The 23,964-nt window shown below is 33.8% G+C and overlaps 3 protein-coding genes across 3 annotated transcripts; all 3 read right to left on the bottom strand.

The window, feature by feature from the left end:
- Window positions 1-5,492: 5,492 nt before the first annotated feature.
- Window positions 5,493-5,945, bottom strand: LOC114761090 (putative RING-H2 finger protein ATL71). Its single transcript, XM_028950411.1, has one exon. It carries the CDS (start codon window positions 5,943-5,945, stop codon window positions 5,493-5,495), a length of 453 nt encoding a protein of 150 aa, XP_028806244.1.
- Window positions 5,946-11,804: 5,859 nt separating this feature from the next.
- LOC114761091 (E3 ubiquitin-protein ligase ATL6-like) lies at window positions 11,805-12,473 on the bottom strand. The gene has a single exon (XM_028950412.1). The coding sequence runs from the start codon at window positions 12,471-12,473 to the stop codon at window positions 11,805-11,807; it is 669 nt and encodes a 222-aa protein (XP_028806245.1).
- Window positions 12,474-20,297: 7,824 nt separating this feature from the next.
- LOC114761092 (uncharacterized) lies at window positions 20,298-23,616 on the bottom strand. Its single transcript, XM_028950413.1, has 2 exons — window positions 23,368-23,616; window positions 20,298-20,741 (listed from the first exon to the last, which is right to left on the bottom strand). Exons 1-2 carry the CDS (start codon window positions 23,614-23,616, stop codon window positions 20,298-20,300), a joined length of 693 nt encoding a protein of 230 aa, XP_028806246.1.
- Between the last annotated feature and the right edge of the window lie 348 nt (window positions 23,617-23,964).

Here is a 23,964-nt window from a genome sequence, read left to right on the forward strand (position 1 = left end):
ATTATGGTTGAAGGAGTATCTATAGGCGTAATATAAAAAAAATTGATAAATATGAGAAATATGTCTTATATTTAGGACCAAAATTAACTCAACAATTAGGTCCTATATTAAGAACCGGAAGAGTATTGTTCTTCTTATTTATTGCCAAATGATTTTTGCATGCCTCTCAATTAACAATAAAAATATTAATGCTTATTAATTTTACATTTGGTAAGCTTTCTTATTCCCTAATTTTGTCATAGAAATTAATGTTGATTTATTCTTTTATTTGATTAGCTTACTTATTTCCCAAATCAAATAATCTAACCCATAAAGAAGGGATCCTGACCTTAAATCTGACTGTGACCGGCAAAAAGGTCTCTCCATTTCCCATAGTGTCCATTTTGCTTCACTTCCCTCCAACGACGTCGTTCTCTGCTTTTTAACTTATGCTCTACACCCAGGAAAAATAACACAACCCCCTTACTGCAAACACACACACGGTCTCATTCCGCCTCGAATGGAGGGGATCTGCGGAAGCTCCTCTCAATTATTGTCTGAGCTTGCAGTGAGAACCATGCTATTTTTTTTTTTCTTTTGGAAAAAAATTATGTATACACTTAAGGTAGTGATTGGTTGGGGTTTTTTTTAGGGAAGATAGGGGAAGGGAACGGAAAGCAAGAGGTAAGTGTGTTTGGTTGGAAGAAGGAGAGGGAAGGAGAGATAAAAAATTTTTTAATCTTTTTTCTTACACCTCCCCTCTCAAATCGGGGTTTTTGGAGGGGAGAGAAACAATTTGCCACATGTGACAAAAATACCCCTACTATTTTTCCAATACCCTTGTTATACGTATGCCACTTAAACTCCTCTTCAGCCGTTCATTCACCATAAAATTACCTCTATCTTAACGGCGAAATGAGAGAGAGAGAGAGAGTTGTGTGTTATTGTAGTGAGTGAAGGGCGCAGTATTTTTATTTGGAAAAATAACACTAAGGTCCCATGAAAGATACTACAAAGAGGTCCTTTCAAACCTACTAATTACATTAGAGTCCCAAAGGGACTTGAGTGCATTAATAAAAAAGGTAAGTTGACACATATGCCCTTGGTAGAAGACACTAACACTGCAGAATTGATTTCCCATGGCTTCTTCCTTGAGTTCCTCTATAAGAAAGAGAAACTTGCTACAAATGAAGCAAAGTTGTGGAGCACCCTCCCCATCATAATTAGTCAAGTCAAAGTACCTTCCGTCTTCATTATCATGGCCAATTTTGAGGTTCAAAACTTCATTTTCTCTCATCTCCTAAAAATTTGTGGTTGGTAGAGGGGGTTTGTAGAAAATCTCTCCACCCTTTAGTTATTGAAAAGCTTTTATTTTTTATTTGCTATAAGCAAGGAAAGCAATACAAAGATTAGTTTTTGGTTTGGTGTGTGTTGGTGATTTAAATTGGGATTTTATAGTAGGTAGGTAAGGTAATTATAGGTGCAATGTTTTTAGGTATATTTTGGGGGGTTAATGGTGGGTTTGCTCTATTTGGACATGGTTTAGTGGGAATGGATGAAAAGAATGAAGGGTGGAGTGGGTAGAAACTCTTACTACAAAATGAGAAAATATGTTGTCAATTTAGGTCACGATGATTGTCAATACAGCTGCCTGACTTGTTAATCATAATTGTCTCATGTAGTTTTATATTAAAGACAGTGAATACATGCATAAAGCATCTATTTTTTTTTTATATATAGGGAGAAGTTTGTAAATGATAGAGAAGATTATATGCACTACAGAGAAGCAAGATGTGTAAGTTTAGTTTGAACATATGTTTTCTTTTCTTATTATCATTTGTTGCCATGTAAATTGTTACTGAAGTACTACTAAATTATCAATATTTACGCCATAACTTGTCATTTATTGTAAGATTAATCAATTATTTGGAAGTGCAAATATATTATATGTATCTCCTCCTACTTTTTTTTTTAATGAGACTAGAGAGTTACCATCAATGTCATGTGCTGTTGAAATGATGTCAATGCCTAGATCTCAAATGAATTCTACAAAATGGAAGTACATATCACAAAAGTTTTCATTCAAATATATCAAGAACAATCAACAAAAGATTATTGGAAGGGCAACTGAATTACACTCAAGCATTATATGATTAGTTTGATATTGGATACATTTGAGTTATGAAATTGGTGTAATTTTATTCATATGAAGTTGTAAACGAAAGTTGACTATAAACTAATATGTTATATTCTGATATTAATCAATTGTCATTATCTACCCCCCGCATTGTCAATACACCTTTTGTCACTTGTTACTCGTGCCAGTTGCCACTATCACTTGTCAATTTATCTACTAATATAAGTTTGAAAAAAAATGTAATTTCAAGTTGTATAATATCATATAATATTGTCAATTCTTTCACACTAATACATTTAGGTTATAATGCAATATAACATCATTATTAAAAGTCAATTATCACTAACTGAGCTTTCATTTGTCAATAGTGGCCTTATAAGTAGTCAATATTTACAGTTTGACTTTCTAATGGTGGTAGTGTGACTTGTCAATTACGGCATTATCACTAACTACACCTTAACTTGTTAATGGTGATAGCCTAACTTGCCAATAGTGCATTGTTCCTTTTCAACTAAATGAAGAATTGTGATCCATAAAGACGCACTGCAGCACTACCAACCCAGTCAAAGAAACAGATTCAACACCAACTAAACGAAGTCCTGGTTTTCTATCTTCAATCAATACGTAGATTACCGATCGAGCTAAAAAATGGAATTGCACAGGATTCATTGAAACTTAGTAGAGTGCTTTCAGAGTTCAAGGAATCGTAGAAAAGGGAGTTTCTAAAGAGACAACCAAAGCAGTTCGTTCTCCTCGCTTGAGATGGGTCAGTCCTGAAGCCAGTCCATCTCATGTGATCCCCTTTCCATATCACGAGGAGGAAGTGATCGGGGGAATTCGGTTCTGTTGATCAAACACCGCGTTTTGGCAATGTCATGTCAGTTCCTTTAGCACAAGACCTTTTTCACTTATTCATTCACCACAGCTTGAACTAGATCCGCACATATAAAACTGCTTAAGTTTTGAAATGTCATTTAATTAACATAAATTTGAGAAATACATTCTAGTTATAATGTGTTATATAATATGATATAATGTTTATATTTTCAATTAAATATAATTCAATTACAAATTTAAAATTAATAATTATTTTAGCTATCAATGTTCCCTATATTACTTGCTAACATTTGCACCCTAAGTTGTTAATAATAGCTCTATCACTTATTAATTTTCCTGTTGATATGTCATTTTGAAAAGTATTTTTCTTTTTGTTTAGATAACCAAACAATATGAAAATAGATCATATGTGAATATGAAACTAAATAATAATATTATGTCACTTATCAACTTTCTTTATACAAAATGTGTTGTTGACCACTAAAGCATCACTTCTCAATAAAGCTACTAACAATTGTCAAGCGCGGCACCTTAAATTGTCAACACAATCTAATCAACTATTTTTCTTCATTCTAACATTTAATTAATCAGATATAAAGTATACCATTTACAGCAACAAGTGACATAAATAACAAATGTGTCTCTTTTTTTTCTTGCTCTAACTTTTGCCTAGTAGCATAGACAATACACTTTGTCATAATGCAAGTTGCTTCTATGAGTAACAAGCCACTATAGGCACTTCCAAACAATTGATCAATCCTACAACAAATGACAAGTTATGGTAAAAATATTGACAATTTAACAATAATTCAGTAACAACCTACAGGGCAACAGATAATAATAATATTTGTTCAAACTAAACTTACATATCTTGCTTCTCTATAGCACATATAATCTTTTTTATTATTTACAAACTTTGTCCTATATGAAGAAAAAAAAGATAGATGCTTTTTGCACGTTCTCACCACCTTTAATATAAACCTATACGAGATAGTTATGATTAACAAGTCAAACAACTGTATTGATACACATTCTCCTACTTCACAGTAAGAATTTTTACCCACACCAACCTTCATTCTTTTCATCCATTCCCACTAAACCATACCCAAACAGAGCATATCTACCATCAACCCACCCAAAATATATCCAAAAATAGAGTGCCCATAATCACCCTACCCACTCACAATGAAACCCCAACTTAAATCACGAACACATACCAAACCAAAAACTAATCTTTGCATTGCTTTCCTTGTTCATATCAGATAAAAAACAAAAACTTTTCAACAACTAAAAGGCAGAGTGATTTTCTACCAACCACAATTTTTTAAAAGATGAGAGGAAATAAAGTTTTGAACCTCAAAATCGACCATAACGATGAAGACGGAAGGTGCTTTGACTTGACTAATTATGATGGGAAGGATGCTCCACAACTTTGTTTCCTTTGTAACAAGCTTCTCTTTCACATGGAAGAACTCAAGGAAGAAGCCATGGAAAATCAATTCTACAGCGTTTTGTGTCTTCTAGCACGGGCATGTGTCAACTCACCTTTTTCATTAATGCACTCAAGTCTCTTTTGGACTCTAACGCAATTAGTAGGTTTGAAAGAACCTTTAATGAAGTAACTTATAAATAGGATTAAAAAAAACCTTCTCTCTCTATCCTATAAATAAGACCAAAAGAGTATTGTTTTATGAACCACCATAACCTTGAAAACCAAAAGTTATTTCTATGAAGATTTATATTAGGGGCGTTCATAATGGGACAAGGACATCTCATATATTTTTTTAAAAAAAAATTAAAATTTTTTATTTCAAAACCAAATATATTTGAAGCATAAAAACTTATAGTAAAAACTATATAAAGAAAATAGATAAAATTTGGCTAAAATTTTTATAGTAATAAAAAAATTAACAAAAAAAAATACATTTTTAAAAGACAAAAAGTATATAAATTCAAAATATTTCCTAAAAACATCATATAACTCATACAGAAAAACTTATAAATGGTCAACAACATAATCATAAAGATTATAATATTTTTATATTAATGATAAATAAAATAAATTTATAAAATTAAAAAAAATAATATATTCGAACAGAATTAGGCTGGGATATCTTTGTCCCATCATGATACATTTTTATCCCCGTCTGCCTTTGTCCCGTCTCAAAAATTTTTAGAACGGAATTTTTCCGTCCCAAAATTATTGAGACTGGAATGAAACGTTGGGATATAACACAAGTGAATACTCCTAAGATATAGTATGTAAAACTTCCTTAAAACAACATCACCTTTCAACAATTAGTAGTTACCACACTCCACCTTTAATGAGATGTTTGTAGGAGCTAAAAAGACATGATCTTAGTGGCTTTTAACTTTGTAACTCCCTGCTTTTGCTCCAAAAAAAAAAAACTTTGTCACTCCCTGCACAGCCTTTCCTGTCAAAAAACGCATCTCTTTTTTCCAACACAATTTAACTCCACATGTTTCATACATGGACAACTTAAAACGCTGACGGATGATCAAGCTATATATATGACCCCTAGATGGAGTCATTAGACCGATCATCGTGATCTCCAACACAAGAGGAGGTTGGTGGAATTCGACAGATAGGGCAAGTGTTGTGTAACTTGAGCCATGGATCAACACAGTGAAGATGATAAAGATGGCCACAACGAGGAAGCAACCTTAACATGTCTTCTTCTTTGTAATCTGCCAAGCAGATGGAACACGAAGAAGAACTAGAAGGATCTTCAATATTGTTGGGATTATTATTATAAGAGCTTTTCCTCATCTCAGAGTAGGATAGCTTGGGAAAGCTGTTGATAATGGAGTCGTGGAGGCCATATTCTGCTCCGGAGGAGAGCTCCGCCGTGCCAAAGGTGTTGACAGGGTTGTTGGAAAGCCGGCGAAGGCGGATGCAGGCAAAACAGATGGATATGATTACGAAGACAGTGCCAAAGGTGAAGCCGGCGGTACTGCCGTCGAGGTTCATCTGTAGGTAGTAAAGCCAGAGGAGACTGGGGATGGATCTTTTGGGAATTAACAGCAGCTATATAGGTCAACATTTTCTTGGTCTTCGAGCTCTGTTTATTTGTTAAAAAAAAATTAAAAAAATATAATTAAAGACCTAAATGTTAAAATATTTATGCTGTCAGCACTCACGTCATCTTTCTTTACTTTTTCTTTTTCATTTTTTCCTTCCCCTCTCGCTCTCACATGGCATCACATTTCACTATTCTTTTTTGTTGTTCCTGCATACTCTGTCTGTGGTCCCACATGGACTCTGGAGCCACGAATTTCGTTCTAAGCCTGGGTTCGTTTGGTACGAGGTAAACAGAAGGGGGAGAAAATTAATGTTTCATTTTAAAATCCTTTTTTTTTTTTTAAGTTTTTAAATAAGCTCATTAAAATTTTTCCTTCCATTTTCTTTCCTTCATTTTTCTTATACCAAACGGACTGTAAGGGTAATTTCAAGATAACTTTAGAATAGATTTTGATCAGCAACAAATTGAGAGATGTTTGTATGTATGATTTTTGGTAGTAATCTCATTGAAAGTATATTTTACTTGGCGTAACAATCTCGTTGGCAAGAGAAATATGGGAGAGCTTGAAAGTAAGTTGGGAGAACCACCAATTTTAGGTAGAGGCAGTCATGGAATATAAAAAATGAGTGGGGACATATTAGTTTCTTTGTCCTTTTTTTTTTGTCAAATGTTGGACATACTATTCTTTTCTTTTTTAGAAGAGAGAGGAGGGAAAAAAGACCCCCCAAGAAAAAGTTGTCTCCCTTCTTATTAAATATGGACTATCTAAATTTAAAAGTTTTCATTGATTATTTTTTAATAAAAATTTTTTTGAAAAAAATGACACTAAAGAGATCATTTTTATTTTAGATTCTATACCCCTTAAAATAATTTTTAAAAAATAAATCTAGACTGTTCAGATAAGATTAAACAACCTTAATGTATTTAAGTATTTCATTACCCTTGATTAGCACCCAAACTCATCTCCTCTAATTTGGCTAGCCACTTCTCTCCTATCCCAGCCCCTTCTTCCCCGTAGAATATCAAATTATAAGACAACGACGAGTTATTAAAATAACGTATAGTATACCCTTATTATAAGGTAATAAATTCAAAGATAAAATTGTGCAGAGTGGTAAATTTTGGAATAAAATATGGTGTTTAAATTTTTAATATTTAGAGCAGCGAACTATAAAATAGAATAGGTTGTTATCAATTATCAGGATTTTAAATTACACAAGGTCAGGGATTGCCTAATAAAATCATGTGTCATTTATATATTCCATACAATAACGAGAAATTTTAAAATAAAAATATGTTTTTCTTCATATTTTAATAAATACGAGATAATAAATAATAAAGTAAGACACGTTATTATTATTATTTAAAATGAAAAGAATTATAAATTATCAAAGAGTATAAAGTAGAACTCAACACACGAATCTTTAAGTGCATCCAACACCCTAATATTTTTTATGGTGCAATTTTACCTTTAATGTTTTAAATTTAGTTCAATTTCACCCAACCCTAATCTGTTAAGAGGATAGGATACATGGGCATATTTTAAAAACAAAAACAAAAAAACAAAAGTTCCACATAGACATTCAATTCCACATAGGCAATTAAAAAAAACTTTCCAAGCCATTCACCTCTTCGGACTTGGGTAAATTAACATGGAACTTCTCTTACTTTAAGGTAAGAAACAGTCGATGAAAATAGCTTAAATGCTCAATTTTGGACTTGCTGAATATCAGGATGTAATCAAAGTAGACAACAAGAAACTTAAGTTATCTTGATCTGATTTTTTTTTCATTGCTTTCAAAAAGTTTCAATATAAAACAACATCCAATTACTGACATAAAAATTTGTCAAAAATTCTGTTAGAAATTTTATTTTCTGATTGAATTTTCCACAAAAAATTCCGTTGGAAAATTTTGTTGGAAATTCGTGGCAAATTTGTTGGAAATTTTGTTAATAAATTTAATGACGAAATTTCTAAAAGAATATTTTCTATGACTAATTCCATTAGAAAATTGAATTGCTAACAATATTTCTGATGAAAACAAGCACTTAGGAGGTGTTTGGGTAAGATCAAAACTATAGTTTTAGAAGTACTTTTACAGTATACGAAGTAAATATGTAGAGAAATTTGTCTCGATTTGCGAAAAAGTGCTTTTGAAAAAGTGATTGTTGGAGTATCCAAACACCCCTTTATTTTATATATTCCCACTAAATTTTGTTCTACAAGATGATTTCACAAGGAGAAAGGCATTCATAAGTTGTGATAGAAGCTCTCCAAGTGTGCAATCTGATCAGGAAGAACTTAACTTATGATAAGGTTATAAGCGGTAAAAACAAGAAGGGCTGCATCGATGGGTTTGAGTTTGAAGTTGAAAAAGATATTGGCTACACATAAGGATCTTTTCCTTCCATCAACAACATAAGCATTCATCCTAATGTTAAAAATGAATTGCGCACAAGAATAATAAAGCTTACAAAAAAGAATCAACAGATTAAACAACAAAAGGAAGAGATTCTACAACAGTATGACAAGATCATGTCTATAATGTAATGAATAGGAATTAGATTATCTAAGCTCTCCAGCAGTAAAAATGCAGAAAATTACAATTGAGAGATATTATATTAAAGAGTTTAGTTATATATTAATTGGCTTTACTATAAGACTTCTAACAATTCAAGTATTTCTAATTGAGAACCTATGTACATACTACATCTCTAGTCCTATTTAGAAGGCAGTTTCAGCATATTTTATACAAACCAAGAAAAATATTAAATTATATTAACTCTTCATTAAAATATAAGAACTTTTTAATTTTACCCATATTTAATATATATACTTTTCCAAAAAAATAACTATCTATACTATAATAAATAAATGATAAGATAGTACATCTATACTAAAAACTTAATGAAGTAACTTATAAATAGGATTAAAAAAATTTTTTTCTCTCTGTCCTATAAATAGAACCAGAGGAATATCTTTTAATTGCAGTACGTGTGGTCTTCAATAAATTGAATTGTCATTATTATGCTTTTTAATTGTTTTCTCTCTCTAAAAACTAAACAAATAGATAAAATAATATATAAGAAAAACTAAAAAATACAAACAAACAAAAATTTGTAGTGTTTATAGATGTTGATGGTAAAAAAAAAAATATTATAATAATTCTGAACTTTTAAAATAATTATGATTTCACTTGAATATAAATCTTCGAAAACCTAGGTTGTTGCACGTAATTTTGCCTCTTATTTAATTTTGTTTTTCCAAGATGTGTTTATTGGGGTATCCGTTGGCTGGCTTGTCCGAGAGAATGATTGATTTAATTAACCAGGTCATAACGATGACTTCAAGCGCCGTGAATAAATAACGTAGCATGATCAAATGAATCGTTGACCCCATGAAAAATTTATCAAATGACTTTTTTTTTTTTTTGCCATCGAATTATCAAATGATTTATTGTTTGTTCAATAAAAGATGATTTGCTAGTACTCCTCCAATCTTTAATATAAGACCTATTTAACTAATTTGATTAAATTAAGGAAGTTAGGTAAGTTAGTTAATTATAAGAAATGTGACACATTTTTCCTAAAATACCATAATCATCTTTCTTAATACCCCATCTTCCTCTTCTACTTGATTATGGTTGAGGGAGTATTCATATGGGTAATTTAGAAAAAATTGATAAATATAACAAATGGGTCTTATATTTAGAACCAAAACCAACTCAACAATTAGGTCCTATATTAAGGATCGGAGGAGTATTATTTTTTAATGTCTCGCAAGTTTCATTTAAGAAACGCTGTCTGAACAAGTTTGATATTTTTAAATTTGAGTGTCGGCCAAAACAAATATTAAAAAAAAAAAATTGGTTAGCTCTTCCCGTCTTCCCATACAAAGTGGTCCATCTTGGTTATTAGTTTTGTAAGCTAAAATGGATTGTTGTAAATTTTTTTTCAAAGAAATGATACGTTATCGTTACAATATTATAATCAAGATTTAAGAGGTGTTTTTTTTAAAAGAAATGATAAGTTACCATTTGGGCCCCAATATATCACAATAATCAAAGCAACTACCAAAACACTCTCAGCCAATGAGAAAAATATCAAGTCATCTAATAGAATAGTACTACCGTCACCCAAAAAAAAAAAAGAAATAGTACTACTATTTCATTACAAGGTGTCCCCCGTTATCACTACGATATTATAATTAAAGAAGAATGCTCACAACTACCAAAAAAAAAAAAGAATGCTGATATTAAATTTTTTATATTCATTATATTAACTTTTTCAATACACATGTCTTATTTTTAAAATATTATTATTCAAGTACAAATTTATATTAAAAAAATGAGACACATAACGATGTGTAACTCAATATAAGGAATTTGATCTAAATATTTTTTAAAATTAAAATATTTTCAAGTAATATACTAAGAAATAGCCCATCAATTTTTGTGCTAATTAAATTGGCATAATATATTTCGTCTAGCCTTAAATATAAAACTTAATTAAATACTTTATAGGAATTAAGAAAATTATTTATGTTTTTTATTATTATTGTATAAACATTCTCTGTTACTTTTTCTAAAGTGCCCCTCTTTTATTGAGGGTGTTAAATGTATAAGAGAAAGTGAGGGAGATAAATTATAAAGTTAGTAAGGAAAATTTCAACAAACCCTAATTAATATCAGTCAATCTCTTAAAAATTCTCAAATTTCACTATACTTTTAAGAACAAAAATTTTATGGGTAAAAAGACAAAAACACCCTTATTTTATTTTGAGATTAGGAATTATTTTATTTTTCTTGCAAATGATGGAATTTGAGTTGTCTATTCACACCAAAATAATTATATTTTGGGTTTGTGAATTTCCTTATATTTCTTACAAATTGTCAATTCTTTTTGTGAATTGTCAAATTTGAGTTATTCACACCAAAACAATTGCATTTGGTGCCGTAAATTCTCTTAAATCGACAAATTTGAATTGCAAATTGCCAAGTTTGTGTTCATTCACCTGGAAAATTTAGAAGGATTGACAACTCAAATTCAGCAATTAACAACCAAGTTTGGCATTTTTTTCAAAGTACAGGTATTTTTCTATTGGAGACAATCTTGTTACACGAATTGTTGAGCACTAAATGTAAGTATATCTTCTGGTAAGAATTCGAACATTGATTCATCATATTATGATAAGCTAACCCTTTTTACTAAACCAACCCCCATTGTTCAAATTCGACAATTTGCAACCTAAAATCGGCAATTCGTGAGAATATTTTTTGAAAAACAAAGCAAGAGTATTTTTGTCTTTTCACCCAAATTTGGTCCTCAAGGTACAATGAAATTTTAAAATTTTATGGGAGTTAAGTAACGTTAATAATTATCTATAGTGAGAATTAAATGAAATTTGAGAACTATATGTAATTGAAAAACTTTACATAATGAATGTAAAAGACTTGAGACAAATAATTTTTCTATCTTTAAACCGGAAAATTGGAAGTGATATATAGCTTCATCAGAATAGCAACAGTTTTAATTGCATTATTACAAGTTCCCCTTATACCCAAAAAAAGAAAAAAACATTACATCATTAGAGCAATACAATGCATAACAATAATAGCAAATGTTTTAAAAATAGATTGTCTGGTAATCTTCACATTGTAAGTTCTGTTATTTACCACCGAAAATAAATATACATCAATGGATCAAACACTCACTATTCTGTACTGTTCTCTTCACCCCGCCGTCTGCGGAGCACATTGCAGCTCGCCGACCGTCGCATTCCTCCGTGACTCACAGTAATCTGTTTCCTAAGATCCTCCAACAATCTGAGATTGTACCTCTCCGTGTCCTTGCCCCCCCATACCTCTTCTATCTCCTGAATGACGCTCCGTTCTACTCCCAGAACTTTCATCCAACACCTGTGGGGCATGTATAACCTCATTCGGAATTTCGATCGCTACGTCGTTTTCCCCTCGCCGGTGCTCCTCCGCCGGCTTCAGCCTTGAACGGCAAACAGGGCAAGTCACGTGGGAGGCCAACCAGGCGTCGATGCATTGAGGATGAAACACATGGTTACATTTCGGAAGTAATCGGAGCGTATCTTGTTGGTCGAACTCGCTCAAGCACACGGCACACTCCAGCGCGGCGGCTTTCCCAAATTTGAGGCTCTTCACAGCGGAATACACGAGGATGGGGAAGGTGTCGAGTAATTTTGGGTCAATACCTTGAGGACCACTTGAAGAACAATTGTCGGCAGCAGCCAGATCCACGTCGGAGCAGTGGCGGAGGGAGAGGGCAAAGCTGACAATGAAGAAGACGGCGCAAACATGGGCCACAATCATGGGAGCGAATGATACATCCCAAGTGTGAAGGGGGGCATTTGGAGAAACCACCGGTCCCCAACTTGACTGAGCATCGACGGTGGAAGAGAGAAGCCAGAAGACGAGGATGGGTGAGGGTGTGATCGTCTTCATCATTTGGCTATTGTCGGAAACTCACAGTGAAGAAATATAGATAGATAAGTACAAAGGCTGGTCATTATAAAACATGAGAACTAAGGAGAGGCCAAATAGAATTCAGATAATAATGGTGGTTGGCTTCTGTATAGTGTACTGTCCAAAACACGTGATTCAATGTATACTCTGTTTTTTCAATATCCTATTGGCGCCTAACTTCTAACTAAAAAAACTGTGTATTTTTTCAATCATTAAATTAGATAATTAATTTAAAAATCTAGGTAAGTTAATTATTTATAAAAAAATATGTATTGATTTTTAAAATGATTATTTTAATCATTTATATAATAAATTTTCTTAATAAGAACTTTTTCTTGATATGTGTGATAGAAATATTTTAAAAATGATAAATTTTTTTATATATATTCAGAATTGAAAGGAGTATTTATTGAGAAAAAATAGATATTAAAAAATTAGTGTTAAGTTGCGTGGGAGATTAAAAAAATATAAAAAATATAAAATTATAAATTAGGTATTTTATCAAAAATTTGTTGTAATTTATTATTTAATTGTTTTCGAAACTCATGCAAATTTTATCATGAATTCTCACTTACGATTTTACAGTCCGATTTTCTCATTAAAGAATTGCCTCCGGTTTTGTCACCTCCCGCCCACGTTTTCGACGTGAATTAACAAAATGCCAGTTGTCATAACCAGAGGAAATCCTTACTTTTTCGTGATTTTTCTCTAAGGCTGGTTTGGTACAACTACAAGGTGAGAGGAGGAGAGGGAGAGAGTAGGAAAGATTGTTGGAATATTTTTAAAATAAAGAGATGTGTTTTTTGAAAAGTCATGTCCTTATATAAATTTATTAGATTAATAAATTTATATGAGGGGTTGTCTTCATATAAATTAATAAATTTATTTAAAGGGTTGTGTCTTCGTATAAATTAATATATTTATATGAAGGGTTATATAGGAACTTAAAATATTAAATGAACCTACATACTAAATATATTGTATTTAATAAAATGTCATTGTAGGAAGTTAAAACATTAAATGAATCTACATACTAAATTCATTGTATTTATTTAAATTACGTTGGTTCATAAACCAACATATGATTGTGACTTTTTATTTAATAAGGTTTTATTCTAAAAAGTATCTCTTCAAGACATCATTTCATGCTCTATATAAACCCTTCACTATCACTTCCCTTCACAATCACTTCATTTAGAGACAATACAACACAAACACTAAGATCAAAGTCAGTGCCTTTGCCTTTAAATGCACGTAGAGATAGAGTCAAATTATTACTTTGTAAAAGCCATTGTTGTCTTTGCTTGAATTTGGAAGTGCAATTCATATTCAAGGGTCTTCATTGTATCCTGAAAGAAATTCGTCAGGCATCCCAACTTGCATCCTATAAGATAGGAATAGGTGGGGGCGAATTAAACCTCAAGGAAAGTGCTGCCCACGTCTTAAAGACATCGTGCACCACTTTCTTCTTCATGTACTCTTCAGAGAACCATTCCCGCAAACAGTCTTTAGGCTTAGTCCGCAAGTACAAATGGCTTCTTTGAAGGAGTTGACTACAAATTTTGTGAAGTTGGAGAGATTTGAAGGGGGTAACTTTCTGAGATGGCAGAGAAAGATGAAATTTCTTCTCACAACTTCGAACGTGGCTTATGTTCTCAACACTCCCAAACCTCAAGAGAAGGAGGATGAAACTATTGCTGAAATCAGAGAGAGACAGAAGTGGGAGAATGATGACTACATTTGCATTGGACATATCCTCAACAGCCTCTGTGATGCTCTCTTTGATGTTTATCAAGATACAACCTCGACAAAGGATCTTTGGGACAAACTTGAGGCAAGGTACATGTAAGAGGATGATATAAGTAAGAAATTTCTTGTCACTCGTTTCAATAGTTATAAGATGGTTGATGGAAAGTCTATCATGGAGCAAATGCATGAAATTGAACATATTTTGAATAATTTCAATCAACATAAAATACATATGGATAAGTCCATTATTGTCTCCTCAATCATAGACAAACTTCCTCCTTCATGGAAAGACTTCAAAAAGATTCTCAAACATAAAAAAGAAGATATCTCTCTTGAACAATTGGGAAATTATCTTCGTTTAGAAGAGGAGTATAGAAAGGAAGACGTTGAAAAAGAAGCCAATATTCAAGAGAAGGTACATGTGGTGGAGAAAGGACAGTCCAACAAGACCTCAAAGAAAAGAGGGAAGGATAAAGACAAACCCCAAGCACAGGATGTGTAACACCTCACATAATTATATCAATATACGAAATAAAATATTTAATTTAAAAGTCCATACATATTTTTAATACTGCAATTAAGTTAAAATTTCAAAACATTTCTAACATAACTTAACAACATAAACTATTAAAGTCTTATAGTCATGGCAAATAAAAATATAACATAGCATGTGCTTGAGGAGCACAAAAGCCTTCACGGCTCACTCCATTGGTGCCTTCCCTTGATTCCTACTAGATCCTTCGCCTGAAAATTGTTAATATAGGGGATGAGATCTAACGTCTCAGTAACTACTGAAATTCTAGCCTATACAAACAAATCATATATGATAAACCAAAAATCCGTTTATACGTGTGTGTATAAATATATTAAAAATCACGGATTTGAGACATCCAATTCAATTTCATTTTTTTTCCCAACAATATGCCAATATCATTTTTCTAATATATCCAAAAATAATGCAATATGCTGCCTCCCTTATATCACCGTCCACCCTTATACCGCTGACTGGAGCCATAGGCTAACACATAGTCCGATAGGAACTAATCCATTTTACTGAATTATTCCAAGCTCACCGATACTAGAGATATATCCGGCCAAAGATATAGAGCTCAAGCTCGGACTATGGCTCCCCTCCTTTGTGAATAGGGAGGTGTCACATGTCCCACAGCTCCAATGAATTCCCGGCCAAAGGAAAACATAGAAGAAGGGGCCCTGACAAGTGCCATCTACTGTGCACCGAGTGATGGCATACCACGTGGTAATTTCATATCCATGCAATCTCCTTCTATCCTTAGCCCAACAATGCATGTCAGATGCCAATAATGTTACATCATAAATACGTCCTCAAATATTTTAAAGATAAGATAGCAATAAAACTTATATACCATTTAATAACAACTCATGACAATTCCTCAGCCATCAATATATTTAAACATTGATCATAATTAATAGCAATAAATCTTGACAAAATCAAATAACATATCAAAACATTTATTTGAAATCATAATACTACTTTTCAGTATGATATAAAAATTAGTAAATCCACAATATAATCATACACAATTCACATGTACAAGAAAGAATTTTCAGAGTTACCTGGTACTCTTTAGCTTACAAATGTTCACACAAGGATTACTCCAAAATTCTTAAGTCTACAAAATTGCACATAAATATTCATTAACATAAACTCAAAGCTACTCCAAAGCTACTCTAAAATTCTAAGACTACCCTCTAAACCAAAATTACATAAATATATTAACTCTCCCAAATCTAGGCATTTATAATAGATATTGTTTTGAAAAATAATTTACATATAAGGCTATTTAAATTTAACAAAAGTATATATATATTTTTAATTATAAACAAACTGTAGCTTTATTTAATTTTACAAAATTCTCAATTTATAATTTTTCAAGCCTTCAAAAATTATTTCAAAAATATATCTTTAACTTATTCAATATTTAAACTGATTAAAATCTCAATAATATATTAAATAACTCATATAAATTATTTAACTCAAATTTAATCGGTAAAAACATATTACAAGTCTAAATAACAAACTTTTCAACTAAAATCTTAGTTTAAAATTCTCAAAATAATCATTCAACAAAAATAAACCGATTAAAATTTCTTAATAATGTATTTTAAAATTTCTACGGTCATATATTGTCAAAACTCCATATTTACTCTATACCCAAGCGGTAAAATTTTCTTTAAACATGATAATGATACTAATAATATAAAGCTATAAATATATAGGAAATATTCATAAAGAAAATATGATAACAAGAAGTAGTTTTGTGTACCTAAATGATCTCCAAAACCGTCAGGTACTCTGGAACTCGGCTCTCTCTCTCTCTTTTTCTCTATGCTTCTCTCTCTCTTTTTTTCTTTTGCTCTCTTCCTCTTCCGCACTCTCTTGCTCTTGCTTGAAGGAGATCACCGGGGGATGATATATATAATACCCCATGTTTCATTTTTCCACGGCTCATCTCCCACTTTTCCACTTCCACCGTCCTTTCCCCCTCTCTTTCTTCCATCAAATTTCTTCTTTCATTTATTACCTTCTAATTTTTTTCCAACCCATCTAACACTCCCCCTCAACATTCCTCTTTCATTTAATACACCCCCTCAAATTCTTCTTTGCCTCCAACTTTCCACCGATTTGGTGGAAAGTTGTCCCCCTTTTTTTTTAATAATAAAATATTATTATTATATATATTATTTACATTTTTTTTTAGTATGTTACAATTCTTCCCACCTAAAAAGAATTTTGTCCCCAAAATTCAATACACGAAGAGAGAGTTTACTTCAAGCAGCAGACACAAATACAAATATCTATACTACACATCAAGAGCACAACACAAGTACAATAAGTACAAGTATACCATAATACAATCACCAATACTAACACAACACTAACTCTTCCTAATCAAACAAGTTAGGAAAATCACGCCGCATTCGCTCTTCGGTTTCCCAGGTGGCATCTCCAGGAGACATTCCTTTCCAGAAAACCTTAAGTAACCGAATAGTTTTATTCCGAAGTTGCTTATCCTTAGCGTCCAGAATGCGTTCAGGTTCGGCCTTAAAAGTAAGATTCTCCTGTAACTCGATCTCTTCAGGCTCAATCACATGAGATGGATCTGGGTGGTACTTCTTGAGTTGTGACACGTGGAATACATTATGAATATTGGCCAGTTGTGGAGGTAGGGCAATTCTGTAAGCCACTGGTCCTACTCTCTCCAAAATTTCATAAGGACCTATGAAACGGGGAGTGAGTTTCCTTGCTCGAATTGATCTTCCAATACCCGTCATCGGTGTGACTCTTAGAAATACATGGTCTCCTACCATGAATTCCAATGGTCGTCTTCTCCTATCTGCATAACTTTTCTGTCTGCTTTGGGGAGTAAGCAACTTCTGTTGTATCATCTTAATCTTCTGAGTTGTGTAATCCACCAGTTCTGGACCTATCAAACTTCTCTCGCTCAACTTTGTCCAACAAAGTGGAGATCTACACTTTCTTCCGTACAATGCTTCATAAGGTGCCATCTGAATACTTGAGTGGAAGCTATTATTGTAAGCAAACTCTGCTAAAGGAAGGTGATCATCCCAATTTCCTTTTAATTCAATTGCACAAGCTCTTAACATGTCCTCAAGAGTTTGAATAGTTCTCTCTGTTTGTCCATCAGTTTGGGGATGATAGGCGGTGCTAAACCTCAACCGTGTTCCCATGGCGTCTTGCAACGATCTCTAAAACCTTGAAGTGAATCGTGGGTCTCGATCTGATATAATACTCTTTGGTATACCATGTAATCGGACGATCTCCTTCACATAGATCTGTGCTAGCTTTTCCAAAGAGTAATTTGTCTTGATGGCTAGAAAATGAGCTGATTTAGTCAATCTGTCAACAATCACCCAAATAGCATCATGCCCAGATTGAGTTCTAGGAAGACCCGTGATAAAGTCCATGGAGATACTATCCCACTTCCATTCTGGAATCTCTAGATTTTGCAATAATCCTGGAGGCTTCTGGTGTTCAATCTTGACCTTTTGGCAAGTTAGACAACGAGAGACAAACTCAGTTACATCTTTCTTCATACTAGGCCACCACCAGTTTCGCTTTAGATCATGGTACATTTTGGTCACTCCAGGGTGGATAGTATATTTGCTTCTATGAGCTTCATCAAGTAGTAGCTTCTTTAACTCTTTATCATTGGGGAGGCACACCCTCGCTTTATATCTTAGTATCCCATCTTCACCAATATTAAACTTGGACTCTTTTCCTTGTTCAACTTCTTCTCTAACCCCTAGTAGATACTCATCCTCCAATTGGGAAATTTTAATTTCCTTCCAAGTTGTACTCTCAATGGTTAGTGCTTTCATGGTAGCAACTAACCCAGACATTATATCAATAGGTGTACTTTGCACCTCCTGCAGTAGGTTCCACTCCTTGACCATCAACTGGGCTGCATGGATAGATTTTCTACTTAAGGCATCTGCTACAATGTTTGCCTTCCCTGGATGATACTTTAGCTCATAATCATAATCCTTAAAAAACTCCATCCACCTTCTTTGTCTCATGTTAAGTTCTTTTTGATCAAACAAGTACTTCAAACTCTTATGGTCGCTAAAAATTTCAAATTGCGAACCATAGAGATAGTGCCTCCAAATCTTCAATGCAAATACGACTGCTGCCAATTCCAAGTCGTGAGTAGGGTAGTTTTCCTCATGCGGCCTCAATTGTCGAGAAGCATAAGCAACTACCTTACCATTTTGCATTAATACAGCCCCAAGACCCTTCTTAGAAGCATCAGTATACAAAGTAAAAGACTGTGTAGGGTCTGAAATAACAAGTACCGGTGCGGTGGTCAACTTGGTCTTTAAAGTCTGAAAGGCTGCTTCGCATTTCTCAGTCCAAACAAACGGTTGGTCCTTTTTAGTTAGTCTGGTTAAGGGCATAGCTAACTGCGAAAAGCCTTTAATGAATCTCCTATAGTAACCTGCCAGTCCAAGAAAGCTTCTAATTTTGTGACACTTTGTGGTCTGTCCCATTTCAACACTGCATTAATCTTACTAGGGTCCACTGATACACCTTTAGCTGATACAACATGACCCAAGAATTTTACTTCTTTGAGCCAAAACTCACACTTTGACAACTTTGCATAGAGTTTGTGTTCCCTTAACACCTGCAGCACAATTCTAAGATGTTGTTTATGCTCTTCCTTATCCTTAGAGTAAATAAGGATGTCATCAATAAAGATCACTACGAATTTATCCAAGTAAGGTCGGAAGATTCTGTTCATATAATCCATAAAGACAGCTGGAGCATTGGTTAGCCCAAACGGCATAACAAGGAATTCATAGTGGCCGTATCTTGTTCTAAATGCAGTTTTTGGGATGTCCTCAAATCTAACTCTTAGTTGGTGATAACCTGACCTTAAGTCAATCTTAGAGAATATTGACGCCCAGATAGCTGGTCAAGTAGATCATCGATCCTGGGCAAAGGGTACTTGTTCTTTACGGTTACCTTATTCAATTGGCGGTAATCAATGCACAGTCTCATGCTCCCATCCTTCTTCTTCACAAAGAGCACAGGCGAACCCCAAGGAGATACACTCGGCTTAATGAAGCCCTTTTCCAGCAACTCCTCGATCTGTTTCTTTAACTCTGTTAATTCTGATGGAGACATCCGATAAGGAGCTTTAGAGATAGGCTCGGTTCCAGGTGCAAGTTCAATAGAGAACTCCACTTCTCTCTCCGGAGGCAAACCTGTTATCTCCTCTGGAAACACATCCGGGAATTCACTCACTACTGCAATCTCCTCTACACCTTTTTCAGCTGTTGTGTGAACGGAGAAGAACACCATATAGGCTTGACAACCCTTTCGAATACACTTTTCAACTTGCACTAAAGACAACAGTTGTGGCCCACTAGAACTGGCGAAGGCGACCGGTAAAGAAATGGTCTTCCTTCTACAATCTAGGATGGCGTCATTTGCCGACAACCAATCCATTCCTACAATTAGGTCAATACCCTTTAAGGGTAGACAAACAAGGTCTATAGTGGATGTTCTACCCTTAAATTCAAGCATGCTTTAGAAGTTTTCACCGAGACTCCCACCGGTGTAGAAACAATCACATCACAGGGCAAATCACACTTATGCATACTTAAACGAGACACATAATCATCAGATATAAATGAGTGTGTTGCACCAGAATCAAATAAAGCTTGAGTTTCAAAGCCTTGGAGTTTGAGAATACCTTTAATCAAATTAGGAGAAGTGTCAGCTTCTTCTTGAGATAGTGCAAACACTCTTCCTGGGACTGCAGCTCTAGTATCATTGACACCTCGTGAGCCTTCCTCACAGAATCTGAAAATATGGCCCGGTTTCCCGCACTTGAAGCAGATAATGCAATTTCCTTGATGCACCTTCCCACACTTGGCACACCTTTGACTATTGGCAGTGCTAGTGATAGGAGCTGTAGAACCCCTGTAAGAGCTCTGTCCCCCACTGATGTCACATCCAGTATTATGATAATTGGAGACAAGAAATATTCTCAAATTATTGAGGATTAAAAGTAATAAGGAAAAGTCAAAGAATTTTGGTGGAAAATAATTACAGTAATTTTCCAAGCCAATTATAGGAAATTGACTAATTAAAGAAAATTGGTCAAATGTAAATAAGGAAAAATATTTTCGAGCCATGAAAAATTAAGGAAAAATAGGGATAATATCCTTTGAGAGTTATATGAAATTATAAAGTTGGTTTTATGACCAAATTACCCTTAGAGAAATTATAAGAGAATTTAAGGGTGATTTAGGCTAATTGAGGGATTTTATTTGGAAAATTCCAAATAAATATTTTAAGAGGAATAAAATTCCAAGAAAATTCCTATGAGATCCCAAGGAATTATAAGGAATTATGGAATTAAATGGAAACCCTCAAGTGTCCAAGATTTTTCCAAATAAATGTGAAAAGTGGAAAAATCCCTAAAGAGAAGGAAATTAATTTTCCTTTTTATTTAAATATTAGAAATTAATTTTGAGACAAAGAGGACAATTTGGGAAGACAATAATGAGGAGAATAAATTAAGGATCTGATAGAAAATAATTACATAGACTAAGTTACTGTAATTATAAAAAAGAAGTTAAACTCAGAGCCTAAAGTATACCGATAAAGCAAGATTGGTGTCTTGCAAATCCAAGGGATCCTATTGAGCCATGTGTCAAGCTCTTGAAGGAGAAGATTTGAATTAGCCAAGTGTCATTCCATGAATGGAGAGGATTTTGACTTTAGTAAATAATTTCATTTGGAATTATGTTAATTAAGAGAGAGGAATCAAGACTTAGTAGGGTAATGACACTTGGACTATCATTAAAGAAGGTGGTTGGGATATTTTGAAGCCTTAATCAAGCTCTTCTCTCCCCATTTTCAGATGTTCATTTCGTGCAAGGGAGAAAAATAGAGAAAAAGAGAGAGTTTGAGAGGAAACAAGGAGAAAGGGAGCACTTTTGATCATCCTAGCAAGGTTTCAAGGTTAGATCTTGGTCCTAGAAGTGTTCTTGCTTTGGTTTCTTTCATTTTTATGGTTTAAAATCTGTCTCTTCCCTCTCTTAATGTGGACCAAACTGATTAATAAAAAGGGGAAAGAAGTTTTGATCATAACACTTGCTAAGACACAACAACACAAGCTAGATCCTAGTGTTGGCAAGTGAGTTTAAGTGATTTTAAAGCATTTTTCATGGTTGTTGTTGTGAGAGTTATTTTCGGCCAAGACTGGACCCTAGGATGAGCTTTTCATTGTTTTAAGGCTTCCATGATGCTTAAAATGAGGAATGGTGTAGGGTAGACTAAAAGAAACAAGTGTTGGAAGCCTAAAAAGCAAAGCTTAAAATTTTGAGTCAAAACCTCTAGTGGTTTGGTCGGTTTGTGGCTAGAAGAATCAGTTTTATTTTCACAAATCTAAGCCCATTTTTGGAATCTACATGAAAATCCATGTAGGAACAAGTCAAGGAGTGATTTTTAGGGTTAGAGAGTACCAAATCTAAAACTAGTGAACAAAGGAGGGAACTTTATGGTTCAAGAATCATTTTGATGTATGTTCTTGCTTTTTCATGGTTGGATAATGATTCTTGCTGCCATTTTTGTTGAATCACATGGTTAGGGTTTGATATTTGCCAAGGGAAAGAGGAGAAGGAAGAAAGGCTAAGACTTTTGAAGCAAGGTAGTAAGTTAAACCTAGCTACTACCACTAACTAGCATTGTTGATTATTGTATGGTTAATTGCTATTATTGTGATTGAGCTCTCTTGATTGTTATGTGGCTGCTCTTTATAGTATCTTGCTTTGGCCTTTGCATGATTGAGTTTGCCAAATGATAAGCATGTTAGTTCATCCATAGTAGTTAATGTGATCATGCATAATAATGATGCTTGCTTGGTGATATAGTTGGTTAATTTACTACTGGGATTTCCAAAAATCTCATCCCCCAAGAATCATGTAACATTTTAGGGCCTGAATCTTCAAAAGGGAAGCTGCAGATTGAAGGTTGATTTGTGGAGTTTAGCCACAAAATTCGTGAGCTTATTTTGGTTATGTAAATATTAAACTAACAGTGCTGGAAGCACACTGACCCTGACCGGTTCCTGTGACTTTTTGATTATGTTCCCGAACGCTTTAAATCGTGAAATTTTGCATGATGAAATATGACATCATGAGCTTCAAATTGATATCTAATACGTTAAAAATGGCCCAGTATACAATTTATAATGATTTTTCAAAGTTAATGGTCAGAATCTGGACATCAGGGTTTTGGCAAATGGACAGTGTTGTTTTCTCAAAAACCTGACGCTTTCTCATAAATAATTGGACAATGAGATTATTTTTCCTTGAAAGAGGACTTAAAGATCTTTAATTAGAATTTTGAACCACCCAAATTGGATTTGTTTAGAATAAGTTATGAATTTTTGAAGTTGGGCCAGAAAAACTGGATTTTTACCCGATGAACAGTAAAAATCCGAAAATTTGCGTTTTTATGGTAAAAAGTGAGCCCAAGACCATCCAATGTGGTCAAAAATGATTTTGAAAGGAACCTAAGTCAATATTATAGTAAGGTGTGACAACTGACCTGACTCCTCGGAGGTCCATTGAATTGACTCCTCAAGGGTCCATTGAATTGACTCCTCGAAGGTCCACCAGATTGATTCCTCGAGGGCTGATTAAACCGCTTCTTGGAGTTGTTGAAGCTGTAAGTATTCTTCTTACTGATTCCTCCCGTAGGTCTCATGAATGGAACGGACCTTGTATAAGATTCTTTTCTCTTCTCAGCTTCTTCTTCTCTCATTCTTCTAGCAATGATTCGCAATTTGGTGCACATTTTTTCAAAATCATTAATCTCCAAGGGTGCTAGAGCTGTTCTTAATTCTGGTCTAGCTTTTCCAGTAGCCTATCAGCCATCCAATTTGAGTCAGGTTGCGTCTGCGGATAAGTAATGTACTTAACTAACTCGAGAAATCGAGCAATGAAGTCTTCCTCATTTAGGTTCCCTTGCTTGAAGGCATAGAATTCTGCTTCTTGATCCGCTCTAAGGGCATTAGGAAAATAGTGTTGGAAGAATTTTTCCTTGAACCTTTCCCAAGTTATCTCTACACTTTCAAAAGGCTTGATGCTATCCCACCACTTCCTTGCTGCCTTTTGTAACAGCTGCTCAGCAAGTTGCACTTTT

This window comes from Neltuma alba, unplaced genomic scaffold (genome assembly GCF_004799145.2).
Source record: "Neltuma alba isolate B1F8T4 unplaced genomic scaffold, ASM479914v2 tig00011081_pilon, whole genome shotgun sequence".
Lineage (NCBI taxonomy): Eukaryota > Viridiplantae > Streptophyta > Magnoliopsida > Fabales > Fabaceae > Neltuma > Neltuma alba.

Coding starts and splice junctions, on each gene's coding strand:
- LOC114761091 (XM_028950412.1), bottom strand. CDS start 12,473: ATGATGAAGACGATCACACCCTCACCCATCCTCGTCTTCTGGCTTCTC.
- LOC114761090 (XM_028950411.1), bottom strand. CDS start 5,945: ATGAACCTCGACGGCAGTACCGCCGGCTTCACCTTTGGCACTGTCTTC.
- LOC114761092 (XM_028950413.1), bottom strand. CDS start 23,616: ATGTGCACCAAATTGCGAATCATTGCTAGAAGAATGAGAGAAGAAGAA. Junction 20,742..23,367: donor ATGGACCTCCGAGGAGTCAG/GTCAGTTGTCAC, acceptor AGTGGGGGACAG/AGCTCTTACAGGGGTTCTAC.